This window comes from Mytilus trossulus, chromosome 12 (genome assembly GCF_036588685.1).
Source record: "Mytilus trossulus isolate FHL-02 chromosome 12, PNRI_Mtr1.1.1.hap1, whole genome shotgun sequence".
Lineage (NCBI taxonomy): Eukaryota > Metazoa > Mollusca > Bivalvia > Mytilida > Mytilidae > Mytilus > Mytilus trossulus.
Genome location: NC_086384.1, coordinates 19208404 through 19226220, shown reverse-complemented (window position 1 = coordinate 19226220; position 17817 = coordinate 19208404). Strand labels below are relative to the sequence as shown.

General features: G+C 34.3%; 1 protein-coding gene across 1 annotated transcript; it reads right to left on the bottom strand.

The window, feature by feature from the left end:
* Nucleotides 1-166: 166 nt before the first annotated feature.
* LOC134693114 (uncharacterized) lies at nt 167-17817 on the bottom strand. Its single transcript, XM_063553823.1, has 3 exons — nt 17333-17817; nt 10640-10872; nt 167-3527 (listed from the first exon to the last, which is right to left on the bottom strand). The coding sequence occupies exons 1-3, from the start codon at nt 17441-17443 to the stop codon at nt 419-421; spliced, it is 3453 nt and encodes a 1150-aa protein (XP_063409893.1). The 5' UTR covers nt 17444-17817; the 3' UTR covers nt 167-418.

The window sequence follows — 17817 nt, the reverse complement described above, 5'->3', positions numbered from 1 at the left end:
ACAAAGACAGGACTATAAGTACTAGTCATGACTTCATTGTTTGAATTATTTAGCAAAACCTCATGATTATCATTAGAAAAACATGACAATTCTAAAATAACCAAAGATTATAGGCCATATAAATCTTGTTCTTTCTGAAAGAGGGGCGAAAGATACCAGAGGGACAGTCGAACTCATGCACGCTATTAAGAGTTTTGCATAATTATTTACATCTTTTAATTGATACTTCATTAACATAACTTGTTGAGCATTTTGAAAACATATCATGTCTCTTGGCGTTCTTTAGCACCAATTGCTTCTAAAGACCAATAATGTTTTGTTTCCTTTAAATATAAGACCGTTCACTTTATAACAAATTGGTTTCATTATTTGCTTATAAATGTCTTTGATAAGCAATAACCATGGTGATTAAGTAGCACTAATTGTCTTGATTGTCATTTTTCGACCCACCATCATCATCTTTGCTGACTGTTTCTGGATGGAGATTTTTCATGTGCCATTCTAAAACATGTTGCTGATGACAACGGTAGTCACATATTTCGCATTCATAAGTACACATGTCACTGTCATTGTGAAGCAGAAGATGAAATTTAAGATCTCGTTCCGACGTGAATTCCTCCTCACATCCGGGTTTTGAACATGTGTATCGTTTAACACTGTAATGCTTTGTCTGAATATGTTCTTTTAAAGAAGCATGATTAAAAAACTTCTCGTTGCATCCTTCAAAAATACATCTCAGATGAAGTTTGTTTTCATGACGCTTCTGTATATGATTTTGTAATTTTGAGGGAGACGTGTAAATTTTTTGACAATTCTGATACGGACATGAATGATAACGTGTGGCGTGGCACAATTGTTGGTGAAGTTTAAATTTTTGGTAATTAACAAAGATCTTGTCACATTCTGTACAGCTAAAGTCTTTGCCGTTTGAGTTTTGATGAACGTTTTGTTTGTGATTGGAAAGGGACGAAAATTCCAGAAATCGATCATTACACAGTGGGCAAACAAGTGAAACAGACGATGCGTCTGATGTGTCGTCTGTTTTGCACTCATTACATTTGAAAAGGTTATCGATGCTTTCGTCTTTCTCGACATCGTCTCGTTGGACGTAAGACATTTTGACCGATTCGCACTTGTTACAACAGTATTTCATTTGGACATGCCTTTCACGATGTTCCTCTCGTTTCTCTACCGGAACTATTTCGTTACAAATCTTGCAGTGAAATAGTTGTTGGAACATATCTTTACCGTTTCCTTCATTTTCGTCGTCCGTTTGTTTATTTTCATCGTTAGTCGAAGAACCATCTGTTGGAGTGGGTGATCCATTTACATCCATCTCATTTCGTTGTTGTGGTACTGAAGCTACGCTGATTGGAGATATCTGAGGCGTAATGATATGCTGACCGGCAGTCATACCGGGACTATATACTTCTGGTGGTTGGACGGTACTTGCAACAACGCCTGGCGGAAAATGGTGAATAGTAGCTGGCATAAAGTTTTCTGGATGTAAGATGTTATCAACCTGTCCTTCCATCATGCTAAATAATTTCTTTTTCGGTGGTCGACCTCTTCGTTTCATTCCAGGTATCCATGGTGTTTTCTTCTTCTCCTTCTCTTGTTTGTTGACATTACGAAGTTTGAATGACGTACAGATGAAGTCATTCGCTGGAGTAGATTTTGATTTTAAAAGTTCAGTTGTACTTTGTCGTTTTCTTGGGCGTACATTGACCAGTGTTTTTGAAGATAGAATCATTTCTTGGTAGATAGCTCCACTCTGTACGTTTGCTATCGAAGTAGTTGTAGTCATGGATGTTTTAGATGCAAAATTTTCCTTAACTGTGTTCGAGGCAAAGGTTTCCTTAACCTTTTGTTCCGCCATGTTGTATATGTCTGTCATTTCCTTAGAGTTACCGTTCGTCATATTGTAAATTTGACCTTGAACTGGAACATTAAGTGTCATGGCTTCCGGTGAGATCATATCAGTCGTGTTTGCTTGCTCTTTATTTGTGTGTTCTTGTTCATTACTTTGTCCTCTTTGTTCCACTGTATTTTCCACAACATTAGTTGCAGTCGTTGTGTTTACGTTCGCACTGGTGTTGTTAGTTGCGTTGGCAACATTTCCGGTATTCATCATATTGTTGACGTTTAATACAATGGCCGGTTGTTGACATTGTGTATACTGTGGGAAAAAGTTTGTTACTGGAAAGTCAAAGCGTGGTACTTTACTTGTATCTGAAAGCATTCTAGCGAGTACTGGCACTTTCGGTGGTCTCCCCCTCTTTCGTGTTGGACGTTCTAAATTCATAAACGAGGCATTTGGATAAACCATCATCATTGGTTGAGTATTGTGTGCTTCCGAGTATAAAGGCATATTATTGGTCGGAACAAAGATTCCATTTTGTGACGAAGGGATACCTGGAACAGGCATTAACATAACTGGCTGTTGAAGCTGTGGATTGACAAGAGTTTCTGATCCCTCCTCATCTACAGGTTCCATTTTAATTGGTATTGGTGATAAACCAGATTCGTGTAGCTCTTCTATGTTAGGAGGTATAAAATTATCACATGATACCAATTGTTTTTTGGCTTTATCAGCGTTTTTTGCTCCCTGTGCTGGGTCATTTTTTGGTGTACGAGTACGTCTACTCCAAGGTAGTTTAAGCACGCTGGTATAAACACCATGATGGGATGTGTTTTCGGCAATCAGCTTCATCTGTCCCTTTTTAGAGTTATTTTTTCCACTTGCCTTGTGTAGTTTTGCAGTAATGCCGTGTGGATTTAAAGCCTGCATGGCCATATGAGCATCAGTTTGAGAAATAATTTCTTGCGAATACTTCATGTCTTCCATTTTATTTTCTCTTTCTAGTACGTCATCGTCATGCTTCGGGGAAATAATAACGCCATTTTCATCACACAGGCTTGCCACCAGTGGGAAAGCAGAGGACACACTGCCATCGTCCATCATAGGTGTCGCTGTAACATACGGATCTTGTGATTTTGACTTAAGCGGATCGTTCACATATGCATATTCTACATTTGGTTCTGATATTACATTTCTTCCTGAACCTTCGGAACCAATGCTTTGAGCGTACAAACTCTGTCTTGAGTTGGGTCTGTTGTTCTCGGCAAAACTAGGACTTTCGCAGCTACTGTCAGATTCTTGTTCCCTAACAACTGTGGGAACCTTCATTGAATTGGTGTACCCATTTGAAAATGTACTTTCATCCCTAAATGGCGGTTCGTAATTCTCGTCACTCCAATAGTAAGGTTCAGCAGAATAAATCCTTGCCGGAGAAGGATTTCTCTGAACTTCAACCGCTTTACGCACTGGTATGTCAATTTGGGTTGTGTCATATCTCCTTTGCTTCTTGACATCACTTCGAATTATTTCTCCTGGACTAACTGGTCGGTCTTCATCGTAATAATTTATCAGGCCAGTTTTGTCCTTCTCCGAGCTCTGAATGGAAACATCAAAGAGCTGACTTGTCAATCTGGATCCGCTTGTATTCTTTTCACAACTGGAACTCCTAAAAGGAAAGAAAATTAGAGACATTAATAGTTTGTCACTTGCTCTGATGTCAGCACCATCTTTGGCAACTTTAACATGAATTGTTTAAGTGTAAAAAGGTGTCAAAGAAGAACCTTTAACAACATTTATATATTCACGTATGTATACAGGTTTTTCAGAGGAATGTTTGTGCAGAGGGCGTCCTAATTCCAAAATCATTTGTATAATAGACAATCTTTCTGTCAATAAGTATTTATACAAATACTGTCAAGATATTGTTATTGGAAGCAACGTGTACTATTTAGTTAATTTCGTTGGTAACGACGAACTATAGAACTACCATTCTAAGTAGTAGTAAGAATAATAATCCAGCATAATAGAATTGTAAAAGGGATGCCACCAAATTCCAAATTTGATCTGTGTTTTGTGGTAATAAGCATATTGAGTATACGTTTCATGACATTTGGTTGAGGGAAACTAAAGAAGACAACGGAAACCAATTTCGGGACTGACGGACGTACAGACGGACAAGGGAAAAGCGTGATGCCCATTCGCTAAATTCAACCAGATGTTCCACATGGCGCAGCTGTATACAACCGCAGAGTTCGAATCCTGAACATTGGGGCAAGTATGGACACAACATTCAAGCTTGATACAGCTCTGAATTTGAAGTTGACACAACACTGGTTTCTGACACATAATGAATGTGGTATAAGAACTTAAACTTAAAAACTTTAGATTTTGAATTGGACATTATCTATTATGGTCTAATATCCAAAATATAAATACATGTACATGGTTAGATTCAGCATATCAAAGGATTCAAGGATTCAATTTTTGATGAAATCAAATAAAGTTAAATTTTGGACCCTTTAGACCTCAATGTGGACCAATTTGATAACCGGGCCTAAACATCAAAAATCTAAATACATGGTTAGATTAAGCATATATCAAAGAACCCCATATATACATTTTTTGTTGAAATCAAACAAACTTTAATTTTGGACCCCGATTTGGACCAACTTGAAAACTGGGCCTATAATCAATTATCTAAGTACATGTTTAGATTCAGTACATCAAAGAACCCCAAGAATTCATTTTTTATTAAAATCAAACTTAGTTTAATTTTGGACCCTTTGCACCTTAATTTAGACCAATTTGAAAACAGGACCAAAAATTCAGAATCTACGTATACAGTTAGATTCGGCATATCAAAGAATCCCAATTATTCAATTTTTGATGTAATCAAACAAAGTTTAATTTTGGACCCTGTCATGCCTGTGGTGCCCTTTTTCCTACATTGTTGAGACCAAAACTCCCAAAATCAATCATAAGCCTTGTGTTTAAATTTCATAGATTTCTATTTACTTATACTATGGAAGTAATATTTAAATATTACTTCCATGCTTATACTTAAGTTATGGTGCGAAAACACAAAAAAATACTTATTTGAGCCCCTTTTTGGCCCGAATTCCTAAACTGTTGGGACCTCAACTCCCAAAATCAATTCAACCTTACTTTTATGTTCAGAAATATTGTGTTTAAATTTCATTGATTTCTATATACTTATACTAAAGTTATTGTGCGAAAACCAAAAATAATGCTTATTTGGGACATTTTTTGGCCCCTAATTCCTAAACTGTTGGGACAAAAACTCCCAAAATCTATCCCAACCTTCATTTTGTGGTCATAACCCCTGTGTCAAAATTTCATAGATGGTGTTCGCTGTGAGCAAAGGCTCCGGGATTAAGGCCCTACTTTGATCTATAATGGTTTACATTAAACAAATTATTTCTTTGATGAAAAGTTGTCTCATTCGAACTCATCCTCCATCTTCTTATATTATAAATCTTTAAAATTTTCCCTTATAAATGTCTGCTTTCCAGTCCTCCAAAAACGTCATTTGGGTGCTGAATCTTTGTGTTAAGTAGTGATTTGGTCCAGTCGAAAAAGGTTTTTACACACCCTTAACACAGAATTTTAATTTGATTGAAAGAAATGCGCTACAAAATAAATGTATTCCTGGGTCAAAAGGAAGAAGTTTATTTGCAAAAAGGAAGAAGTTTATTTGCAAGGCCTCTGAAAATTGAATAAAATTGAGAATGGAAAACGGTTATAGAGTACATAAGATGACCGTTAGTTATTGTGGATGGTGACGAGCACTGTCTTAGAAAATAACCATATATATTACATGAAAGTATCTGAAGTTGTTCAATGTTTAGTCTAAGGCTACTCAGTTGGTATCTTCAAGTTCGGGACATCAGCATTTGTACATTTTAATTTGTTTGGAAAATTTTGTCAAGTGTAATTGGTAACTGGATTTGATTGGATTGTTTGAATGAATGGGGTTTTTTTTCTTCTTTTAGGTAATGATATTTTTTGTCTTTTTCGATATTACCCATGTAGGCGAGCGCCGATTTGAGAAAAAGCCTCTCGTTAAGGTTTTTAATGCACCCATCGAACACACAGCTAATTTTGGTATCAATCTAAAGAAAAACTTCTAGAGCATACGATTTGGGTGGTCGTCAAAGTTCCCTATGGTCACGTTTCTTGCAAATCTCATGAGAACACAGACATGTCGAATTAGTTTGGATTATACGGTGATACTTAACATTGCATATAACGGCATTGTTGTAAATATATTATTTGTTTTTATCTAAGATAGTTTGGAATACATTCTAAAAAGACACGGAATCCAATAAAAAGAAGATTTTATGAAAAATTAGTTGATTCTGAGGCATCTGTAAGACCAACCCTAAAATGTAAAAAAAAATACCATGTTTTTTTAGATTGTCAGTGTCAATGAATTATTAAAACTCTTATATGTTTTGTTTTTATAAATTCCATATACCCTGAAAAGATTGCGACACACATCGAAGCTCAATGATGGATAATAAACGTTTGACGACTTTTCTAAAATCTGCATTATTAAACGGTATTCCGGATCTGTATCGTGTTTATCCCAGACGCTAAACATTTATATAAACCTAGTATCTAATATGCATAGGTGACACTTGAGTTTCCAAAACACAAGTCGTGTTTCAACATATTACAGATAAATATTCGTATATGTGTTACCAAAAGACCACTTTAACCATTACTAATGATATTAGCATGTGCTATGTAAGCAGCAGACTGCATTTTGTATAATAGTATATTCTTGAATATTATCATAGTTACTCATCATTGATGAGTGTCCATGTCCTGTGAAATGTGCGCCACTTCCAATGAAGCGCTGCCGCATGTCCATAATTAGCAATGCTCTATAAAATGTCAAAATATCACACAAGAGACTCTTAGTATGACAACTAATAGAGGTTTCACAACCTTAATGAATGCTGTTAGCTTAAGGCAAAGACATGATGATGTGTTAAGGTTGTTAGAGGCATTGTTGGTTTAACAAAGAGGAAGGCTTCATTGATAAGTTGGAATCTTACAAGGCATGTGCTTAGTCAGATAACACCGGCAATGAGAGCACGTGCGTGTCTTGTCCAGGTTGGTGACCAATGTCACGATGAAGCAAAACCAGCTGCAATGAAAAGGGATGAAACATTTGTAGACGATCTAAATGTTTATATAACAGAAAATATGACAAATCCATTTGACGTTGATAATCTCTCCCGTCAGCATAAGAACATTTCAACTGGTCTCCATGGAAGTCACGACATTGAAGATTCACTGTTAAAATCAGTTGAAACTTGAAAAACAAAAACGTCAAAAAGGAAGATATTTGTTGAGTCATCACTATCAACAGACTAAGATCAGGACTGAAGACATTTGAGGATATGAACCCCAAAGTACAACTAAAATGCAAATCTGGGCAAGTTGTAAAAGGTCATTTGATTGCCGAGCTTGTGTTTACCCGTGCACTATCTCTAACTAAATGTAGAGATGACGTATCTTTGGACACTGTTTCGTCCTATCTAATTTGTCCCATTCCCACTGCATATATTATGACGATGGAATTATGAGGAAGACAAATAAGTCTGATCTTCCCATGAATTTGAAAATTAAGGTAGGATCAGTCCCTAACATTCCTCCAATCGATCACAGTGCTACCGTACCAATAAGAAATGGCATGATTTCAGTCATTTGATATTAAAAGAATGTCCACAATTGGAGACTTGGCCAAATCTTACATTATGCAGGCACTCATTTTTAGCCATGGCGTTGTCAGTTTATTTTTGATTTATGAGTTTGACTGTCCCTTTTGGTATCTTTCGTCCATCTTTTATAATCATGCTTCCGATTCACAGACAAGGTTGTTGATGTCTTCGATCGCTATGACACTTGTACTGAACATTACATAAAATCAGCAGAGCGACATAGACGATCGGCAACAACTACGAAAAAGTTTCATATCGCTGAAGGCCGAACTGTTCCAGACTGGAAAAAATGTCTATCAAGCAACAAAAACAAGCAAGCTCTGATAACTTTCCTTTGAGATTATCTGAGCAGCAATTTGTCTGATATGTTCCCGGATGACAACAAATGTTTAGTTCTTGACGGCGCATTTTCCAATCCAGAATAGAGCGACAACACTCAATGAGAGCATGTTATCGATCTTCAGATCTGTCCTGTTCGTATGAAGACACAGACACCAGAATCTTGCTTCATGTTATACTCTCATAAAATCTTTTAGCAGTTGAATATAAGGCGACCAATCATAGTCAAGTGTTCCGATACAGATGTTCTTGTGCTCTGTGTTCATTATTTCAAGATTCTTGTGTCGACTGAACAAATGTGGTTTTTGACGGGGTCAACTAATTGTCTTAGGGACTGTAGAAGTTACATTCCAATCCATGAGTTAAGTAAATCTTTTTCACCTTTACTAGCTAACATTCTCCCTGTAGTTCATGCTTGAACTTGTTGTGATACCACGTCTGCTATAATTGGGATTGGCAAAACGACTGTTTTCAAGTTGATAAGAAAATCTCCGAGTAAGTTTACAAATCTCCAAAACTTTGACAAGATTGCTTTTTCCACATCGTTGTCAGCTGCCATAAAGCTTATTTCAAGCTTGTATGACTTAAAAGGAAAATTCGCTTCATCACATGTTGACTTAAACCAGTTACGTGTTAAACTTGTAACATGCAAAGACTCAAGTGAACCTGCATTCAAAGAACATATTTTGCGGTCATTTCAACAAACGACAATTTGGATGTCCTCACATCTCGATCATCCAAATCCTTTGTCTCCTTATGAATACGGATGGAAAAGAGTTTACATGGCCCAGATCCATTCTACTTTTTAGGCATGATGAAGTCCGATTTCCTGCAAGATCTAGTATGTTCTTGCAAGAGGGAATAAATACGTAGCAAGAAATGTATTTGCCGAGAGCAGCAAATGTCTTGCACGGAGCTTTGTCCATGTCAGGGCAGTGATACTGGCCAAAATATTTATTCTAAAGAGAACATCAACCTCTAAAAAAGATCAAATGAATGACGATGATGAAGATGAAAACGATACCATTGACTAATAGCGAGAGAGCATTTGAGCAATGGGGCAATATAAAGTTTAATTTGCCTCACTGTTATTCAATGTAAATATGTATATTATTATTAATTTTGTGTTTTGTAATAACTCTATCAAATGGTTGTGTACTTAAGTTCCGTATGCGATGATAGTGGTAGTCAAGAAAAAAAACAAAAAGAAACAACACCTTGCAAGTGATCTAAACAAAACAAAAAACAACAAAAAAAAACAACACCTTGTTAGTGATCTTCGGCCTTGACGTGGTTGGCAAGATTAAGACAATTAAATCATATTGTATTTATAACTGTCGAACTAACAGGAGACCAAAAAAATAACATTTACTTTTAACTGTGCTGTAAACATGGTAAATATGCGCTTTAGAGCAGTTTTAAGATATGTTTTAATATAGTTTTATCAATATTTTGTCGGTATAAAAAACAAGCTTGGCGAGATATTAGAACTTAAAAAAATAGTTATATATGTTACTTATATAAAACCAATAGAATTTGTATGTTTTTAGATGCAAAATTAAATATTACCGAGAGTTTTGCGTCAATATCCGATTTTCACAAAAATACGAGATTTTTTTCATTTTAAACACTTTTTAAAAAAAAATATTTCAGAAACAAAAATTAGATAGACTTTAGTTTGTCAAATGATATATTTCATATTATATTGCAGATGAATTTGTTCTAAAATTGCATTTTTCGAACAATATCGTCAAATTATGACTTATATTTGTTCCCCCTTTTTTGCCGTTTTTTTAAAAATGTGACCATTTCCCAGTTTGACGACCAGGCAATTCTGAATGTACGATAAAAGACCTTTCAAATGATATATCATATAGCCGTGTGTTAGGTAGGTGCATTAAAAACCTCCGAATCCTTGTTTTGGCGCTCGCCTAATGTGAATAGGCTATAGCAGTGTGACCTATATTAGAAACTTATAAGTCGGTAGACTATTTACAACCGCATTTAAATTCCGCCATTGTATCATCACTTCAAACAGCATGTATTAATATATATAAGTCGGTTAAACCATGTAATTGAAAACAATGGACTGATCAGGTTGTTAACAACACTGTCAACTATCAATAGGGTCAAGCAACATTTTCGAAATGATAAGTTCATGTAAGGGACGAATTCAAAAGTTCAATGTAGGATAAAAAAAAAAAAAATAATTCACATAGTTTTTTCACTGACGATAGACTGCATGGAGGTTGTTTCATTGGCAATATACCATTATCTTATGTTCATGTCTCGCCTTTAGATTTTTTGCAATGGCTTTGTCAGTGTATCTTCGACTTATGTATTTTGAATCGTTCGTAGGTACCCAACACTTTCACTAAAACTAATTTAGCTCGTTTAATTTTCATAAAAAAATTTCAAAGTATTTACTTTCATACTTTGACCCTTGAACAAAAATATAAAAAATTCAAAAATTTTGAAACAACCGTTTTGTTAGAAAAAATACACTGGTTATATAGCAGTTTGACAAACACCAATTTTGAACATTGAGAAGCTTAATATTCCTTTTACAACACAAGTAAAAGTAATTAAAACGTTTAGCTGACTTTACAGAGTTATCTCCCTGTAGTGTTAGGTACCGCCATAAAACCTAATATAATATTTACTAACATTTACAAAGCAAACTTACTGTGCATAATCATGGATAAGTTTTCTCATTAGACTAGTTGTATCCAAATTTGTAGCTTTTTTGAGTGCTTGGAATTCTCCAAGAAGATCGTTTGGGATTTCAAAGTTCTTGTCTTTCTCCTGGATGGTGGACCGGGGATTAGAACCGTTCTGCTTGAGTGCATTTCGTCTTGTATCTGATTCGTTTCCACTACAGGATTTGTAATCGGTATCATTTGAATCACTGTAAAAGATCTGCAAATGAAGAAAAAACAATTAGGAGTTAAACACACAAACTATTCTAACAATTATATCCATTTAGACATTATTATTTAAACATGTTTACATGTTTACATTATTATATTTATAGGTTATCGTTGATCATCTAAACGAGATTAATTTGTTGAAAAAATGCTAAGTGTAGGCTTATGATAATGATAATCAAATATTTTCTGCAGCAGTGGGAGTATTTTTCCTTTAAAATTCAAGGTTACAGCTTACAGATTGTAATTTGATGTTTGCAACCATAACTTGACTGTTTGTGGATGTTGAAAATAGTTGGTGGTAATTTAAAATAAATTATTATTATTATTTTTATAATTATTATTTAAAAAGATTAATACTCGAAGGAGTGCCATTGTGGAAGAAAATAGAGGTATAATGGTACTAACATATGAGTTTTGTGTCATTATCCAAGATTCGATGTAACTGGTAATTGTTAAAGGCAAAATTGTCCTTATATACTTTGGCTTCGTAAACAATTCAAAACTATATTCAAGTCAGACAAATTGTAATTTTTCACTCAAAAAGTGTGAGAACCCGGAAGTCCTTATATCTATATTTTATACTAAAATGACAATATTGACATCTAAACTATTTTCTTATTCTGCAGAAAATACAGCTTCACAGGAACATGGTTTGATCTTCTAAAAACAATCTATGAATTAATGAGATCTGCAACTGAAGGTTACATTCCTTCAACTGCTACAAACATGACAAAGCTTATTTGGTTTTTTCCTAATTATTTGACATGCAAGATCTGTCATTGGCTATGGGAAAATTCAAGTATAAAAAAAAACAATAAGGTCTTTCCTACGTTTGGAAATCAAAGGGCCTGAATATATAAACCAGACACACTAGTCAGTAAACTAAAGTTCGTCCACTTCGGTAAACATGTTCAACAGTTCTTTTGAGTTATTCTTCATTATCTCGTAGAAATAAATTAAAACACTAAAACAAAATATTATAAAATCTTAAGTGCTAACAGTCATCATCTGACTAGAATTGTCATCCTATAAACACAGGTGCTGGTTCTGCGTCATGATTAATTTAGACAGCATCATACATAAAATTGAGAATGGAAATGGGGAATGTGTCAAAGAGACAACAACCCGACCAAATAAAAAAACAACAGAAGGTCACCAACAGGTCTTCAATGTAGCGAGAAATTCCCGCACCCGGAGGCGTCCTTCAGCTTGTCCCTCAACAAATATATACAAGTTCAGTGATAATGAACGCCATACTTATTTCCAAATTGTACACAAGAAACTAAAATTAAAATAATACAAGACTATTAGCCAGAGGCTCATGACTTGGGACAGGCGCAAAAATGCGGCGGGGTTAAACATGTTTGTGAGATCTCAACCCTCCCCCTATACCTCAAGCCAATGTAGAAAAGTAATACATGTCTGTTTTTTATCCCTATGTGTCTGTTGCAGCTACACAATCATTTATATTTATAAATTTCCAGCAAAATAAAATCAAGTTAGAAAAAAAAAAAGCTTGTAACAACTCTGGATTAGCAACTCTTAAATACTTTTTTATTTAACAAATAATACCTCTATTTAAAAAGTTTATTTTATAGTGTTATGTAAAATACTGTATGTTATATCAATTATATATGTTATATGTATATACCCCCTAGTGACCTAATTTGGAAAATAAAATTTATCATTAACAGAAACATTTTTGCGTGGCGCAGAAATTTTAAATGTTGAAGGATACAAGTTTTATGGACATAATAGACCCATGCACCTTTCACAAAAATGCAACACGCGGATCTGCCGGAGTTGGTGTTTTGTGTGATTTCAAGATTATAGCTATGTTTGATGTTATTAAAGGGGCACTAGCTGTCAAATTCATGTTCACCGATAGTCAAATTCTCATATTTGATTAATTTTATTAAAAGTCAAAATAAACAATAATCAAGGCACATACATGAAAATACGTAGCTTCGTTACGTGTGTATTTTGGGTCTAGAAGCCATCTAATTATTTGTCGAGTTGACCTCTATAGTCATCCGATGACACTATAAGCTATGTAAACATAAATATAGATATAAATAGATTAAGCAAACACGTGCTGTTGAATTATTCTAGTTCTAACATTCCGTGGTCGATGGTAACGTTAAAACTGATCAAGATAGTGTACTGAACAAATGGAAAGAAGATTTTGAAAAGTTATTTATAAATGATGAAATTACACAAACCGGGGTCAAAGTGGCGATCGCTCATGTCAAAAATAGAAAGGCCGTAGGAATTGACGACATCCCCGCCGAAGTCTTGAAAAACGAGGTCACAGTTGAATAGTTATACAGAATTATCAGTGGCTGTTTTGAGTTAGGTCAAATGTGGACAAATGGCATTATCAACCCTATTCCGAAACCTGGAATGAACGACAACAGGTGCCCACTAAACATAGTATCGTGGAATTATAACTGTACCGTGCAAGATATATTGTACCGTTCTAAAAAAACTCATCATAGATACCAGGACTAAATTTTGTATATATACGCCAGACGCGCGTTTCGTCTACAAAAGACTCATCAGTGACGCTCGAATCCAAAAAAAATGAAAGAGCCAAACAAACTACGAAGTTGAAGAGCATTGAGGACCAAAATTCCTAAAAGTTTTGCCAAATCCAGGTAAGGTAATATATGCCTGAGGTAGAGAAGCCTTAGTATTTCAAAAATTCTAAATTTTGTAAACATATAATTTATAAATATAACCATATCAATAACCGTTTACGAAAATGGCTAGAAGAAAATGAATGTCTTTGTGACGAGCAAAATGGATTTCGCCGAGGAAGGAGTTGCGAGGAACATATTGTTGTTGCATTGTTAATACCTAGACAACATAAACACGTTATGACTCTGTTCCGCGCCGGATCGCTACCGCTAGCCATCGAAACCGGAAGGTATGCCAGGCCGCCAATCCCAGTTCATAACAGACTATGTGTTTTTTTGTACAAACAATTGTTATGGAAACTGAAAAACACTTCCTTTTAAATTGTTCACTTTATGATGACTTGAGATGGCTTTTATTTTCTGAATGTTCAAATTGTATTGAAAATTTTGCTTTTTTACACGATGATCAGAAATTAGTTGAAATGATGAATTGTCATGAAGTACAAGCATTTTTAAGCAAGAGTATTTTAACTTTTTTATGGGACAAAAAATATTTTTAGTTTGAGATACTAGTTTTTATAGTTTTAGTACCGTTTAAACTTACTATTTTTAAAGTCATGTGATATTTAAATGAAATGAATAACAATTTTTAACTATGTAGGACTCTAAATTGCGATGGTACTCTAAAGTGCGATGGTCACGCTAAAGTGCGATGGTCTACGCTAAAGTACGATGTCGCCTCACGCTAAAGTGCGATGTTTTTAAAAACAAGTCTATTTTGCAAAAGCTAGTATGCTAAGGTATAACATATAATGTGATCGGGTTTATGGTTTATCGGTAGGCTTAATTGGATCTAAATTTAGAGGTTTGACGTTAGCGTGACCATCGTACTTTAGCGTCCCCATCGCACTTTAGAGTCCTATACATATATATATGGTTTTAATTTTTAATTGAATTTGTAATTATTTAAACGATAAATCTTTTTGAAATTGTACAAAAACAAAGTTTTAGGAAATGTTATATCTACATATATTTAAATGTGAAATGTTTTGTAAATATGTGTCTCATAAGCCAATCTTATGGCTGGGTACTGATTGTTTTTATGTATATTTTTATCATGTCATTGCATAATGTTCAAATCAGTATGTGACACAATAATAAAATAAAAGTTATTTATTTATTTATTTTATCTTATCTTATCTTATTAGTCCCATGATCATTAATATCATATATAATTAAAGCTGCAATAACATTAAAGCATTTAGACTAGTGTTTCATTTGTACCAATTGAAAAGTGAGTATAAAAGTTAGAATCTTCCTACTTGCAATATTTCAGAACAAAATGTTACTTCAAACGGTATTTAAGAAATCGCTATGCATAAGACTGCTCGAAATTTTTAATCTTGTATTGTATTTTCCTGTGTTAATTTTTGGTGTATGCTCTTTTTGCTGAAAAAATGTAAACATTCGCGAATCGACCCTTCAATCCGCATTTGAATAAGTTGGGAAAATCGTGAGTTTGTATATTTTTGTCATCATTTACTTTCCTAATTTCGTTAATACTTTTCTTTTCACATTTGCCGTACACAGATATATCTTGTGCAAGGAATTAAAACTTAGTGGTTATAAAAATTTGAAAATATATAAATAGAGAGGTGTGGTTAATAAGACCAAAGTTCGAATATATGTGGATGTAAGCAATTAAATACACCCGTATGGCCTTCAACAATCTGAAATATCAATACCGTATACTTGGTACAAAAATGTATGGCTTTAAAGGGAGTTTACATTGTTACACTTTACAATAAATGCATTTTTAGATGAACTTAATGGATTTGTTTCGGGCAGTCATTTTCAGTCAAGTGGCAGCACTTATGTCACTTTGTTGTTAGCTGTAGTATTCTGAAGTAATCTCTTGGATCCATGTCCTCATTGTGGAGATAATGAAGGAGAGTGTTGACACTACTTCTGTCTTTGTCCTAACAACCAACGCCTTGTCCCTCTTCTTATCACCATTGTACGATTAATAAATCTTCATCCTTATTTCCCCAAAAAAGGAAATAGACAGTGGGAGTGCAATGCAGTAATTCGTTAGGGAGCCTAGTTAGGTTTGTATGAGGGGGGGATGAAAAATTTTGTCCTGCATTTTTTTTTTACCTTAATTGTCGTCCTGACTTTTTTTTTGCAAGTGTCTCATCCTGCCTTATTTTTTAATCAAAACTCCTGTCCTGCCTATTTTTTTCAAATTTCATCCTAGCCCCCCATACAAATCAAATGGTAGCTCCCTTATGAAGAATATGGGGTTCATTTTTTATTGTAAACATTGAACTGCTGTCTTTTCCTTTACCTGGTTACATTTTTTTTTTATGAAACACTTTGACATTGACAACCATGACAACAGATGACTGTGACCTAGTTTAATTGTTTAGAGTTTTCTTTGATCAACTTTTGATGGGAAACTGTGATCTCAGAGTGGGGGTAAGGCGGAGACTTGTTAGAAATGATAAGAATTATTTCATATTTTCATTGCCGAATGTCGATCGTGCAAATGCTATTATAGAAGTTTTTTTTATATAGATTAGACTTGGTTTTCCCATTTGAATGCTTTTACACTAGTAATTGTGGGGCCCTTTATAGTCGGTGTGAGCCAAGGCTCCGTGTTGAAGGCCGTATATTGACCTATAATGGTTTACTTTTATAAATTGTTATTTTGATGGAGATTTGTCTCATTTGCACTCACATCACTTCTTTCTATATCTATAGTTAAAAAATAAAATATTATCTGTGCCTATTTAATCTACACATTTACCATCATGACCATGTTTGCTTAAACTTGATTAATTTGTTCATAGGTCATATAAAACGTAATTTTATTAATATAAGGTTCCCTTTTCATGTATAAGATTTGTCTTAATTTTATATTTTATAAAACAATTTTACTAATTTAAAATGCAAAAATTACACATTTATTTCCCTGGTTCATATGAAATAGTTCTCTTTTAATATTTTTTTTTCCAATCTCATATATTGTAAATTCTGCAAAAAATATTTGCCACTCTACATTTAACGAGGTAATTTATGGATTTATATAGAGAAATGTGTGTATAAGTAGATACATATCATAGTTAGCATCAGTGTGGAACGTGTAGTATTATTTTCACTTGTTTAAGAATCTTAGCTGGATGCCTTCTTATCGTCTGTTCTAGCCAGGATGCATTTACCAAATATGGAAAGTCGAGCCTCAAGGGGGAAATGATTACAGTTAAATCAAAAATGTTTATTATTAACATATGTTGCTGTCTTTGGATTTACTTAAGTCTTTAAGTGGGGGTATTTTGGGGATTGAGGAAATAGGTCATGCACTAGTTGTGTGTGTCGATGTTATAATCAAACAATATATTAATCAGTATTTCAAATAAATTTCATCAGAGGCTAGGAATTAAAACTTAAACTTTATGAACGAAAAGATAATGAAAATATTGATAAAAGTGGAATAAAAGTCATAACGATGATTGTACAATTAATTGTCAATTAAGAAAAAGTTCTTTAAGATAGATGTTTAACTTGGCTTAAATTTGGTTCTTCTCACAGAATTATTTCAATCCGAAATCCCCATGTAGGTCATTCTGAAATAACTTCCAAACAGAAGCATAAAAACAACCGAAAAATCTTAATTATTCAATGCGAATTGATTAATGGTATGCACGTGAGGCGTTGCACGTGGTTATTATCGCTATATTGATAATTAATCAGTGGTATCAGAGTAATTTAAAGTTAAATAAGCAATATTATTTTAATTTCAAAACTTACTTCTTTCTTCTTTTCATTTTCTTGTAATTTTGCTGCCAAAACTCGGTCAACTACTGAAGAAATGCGTTTTTGTTTACACAATGGATGTGAACTTTTCCTTCTGTGTGCCATCTTTTGTCGATTTAGTCACTTTTTAACTTTTAATTCACAACTGATGTAATGGAATGTCACAAAGTTCTCAATTTTTCAGAAATACGCCATTTTTTAGCCCGTGATTGAATATCTCCGTCTGTAACTGTACTGTTACTAGAAATGTGTAGACTGTCGTAAACACAACACGGATCAGCTGGAATTCGTTGACCCCCTGCCTACAGCTGCCAAATTTGTTTTATCTAAAACGAATATTTTAAAGATGTTTGGATACCAGGGGTCCCTTATTTGGAGTATTAAATAATGAACGACGGATCGGTTTGCAGTGTAATGCGGTGACCTAATCAATCCTATCTTTGGTATGACTATGTTATAAACACACGCGCATTGTGTGT

Coding starts and splice junctions, on each gene's coding strand:
- LOC134693114 (XM_063553823.1), bottom strand. CDS start 17,443: ATGGCACACAGAAGGAAAAGTTCACATCCATTGTGTAAACAAAAACGC. Junction 10,873..17,332: donor AAAATGAAAAGAAGAAAGAA/GTAAGTTTTGAA, acceptor CTTCATTTGCAG/ATCTTTTACAGTGATTCAAA. Junction 3,528..10,639: donor CTTATCCATGATTATGCACA/GTAAGTTTGCTT, acceptor CTTTCCTTTTAG/GAGTTCCAGTTGTGAAAAGA.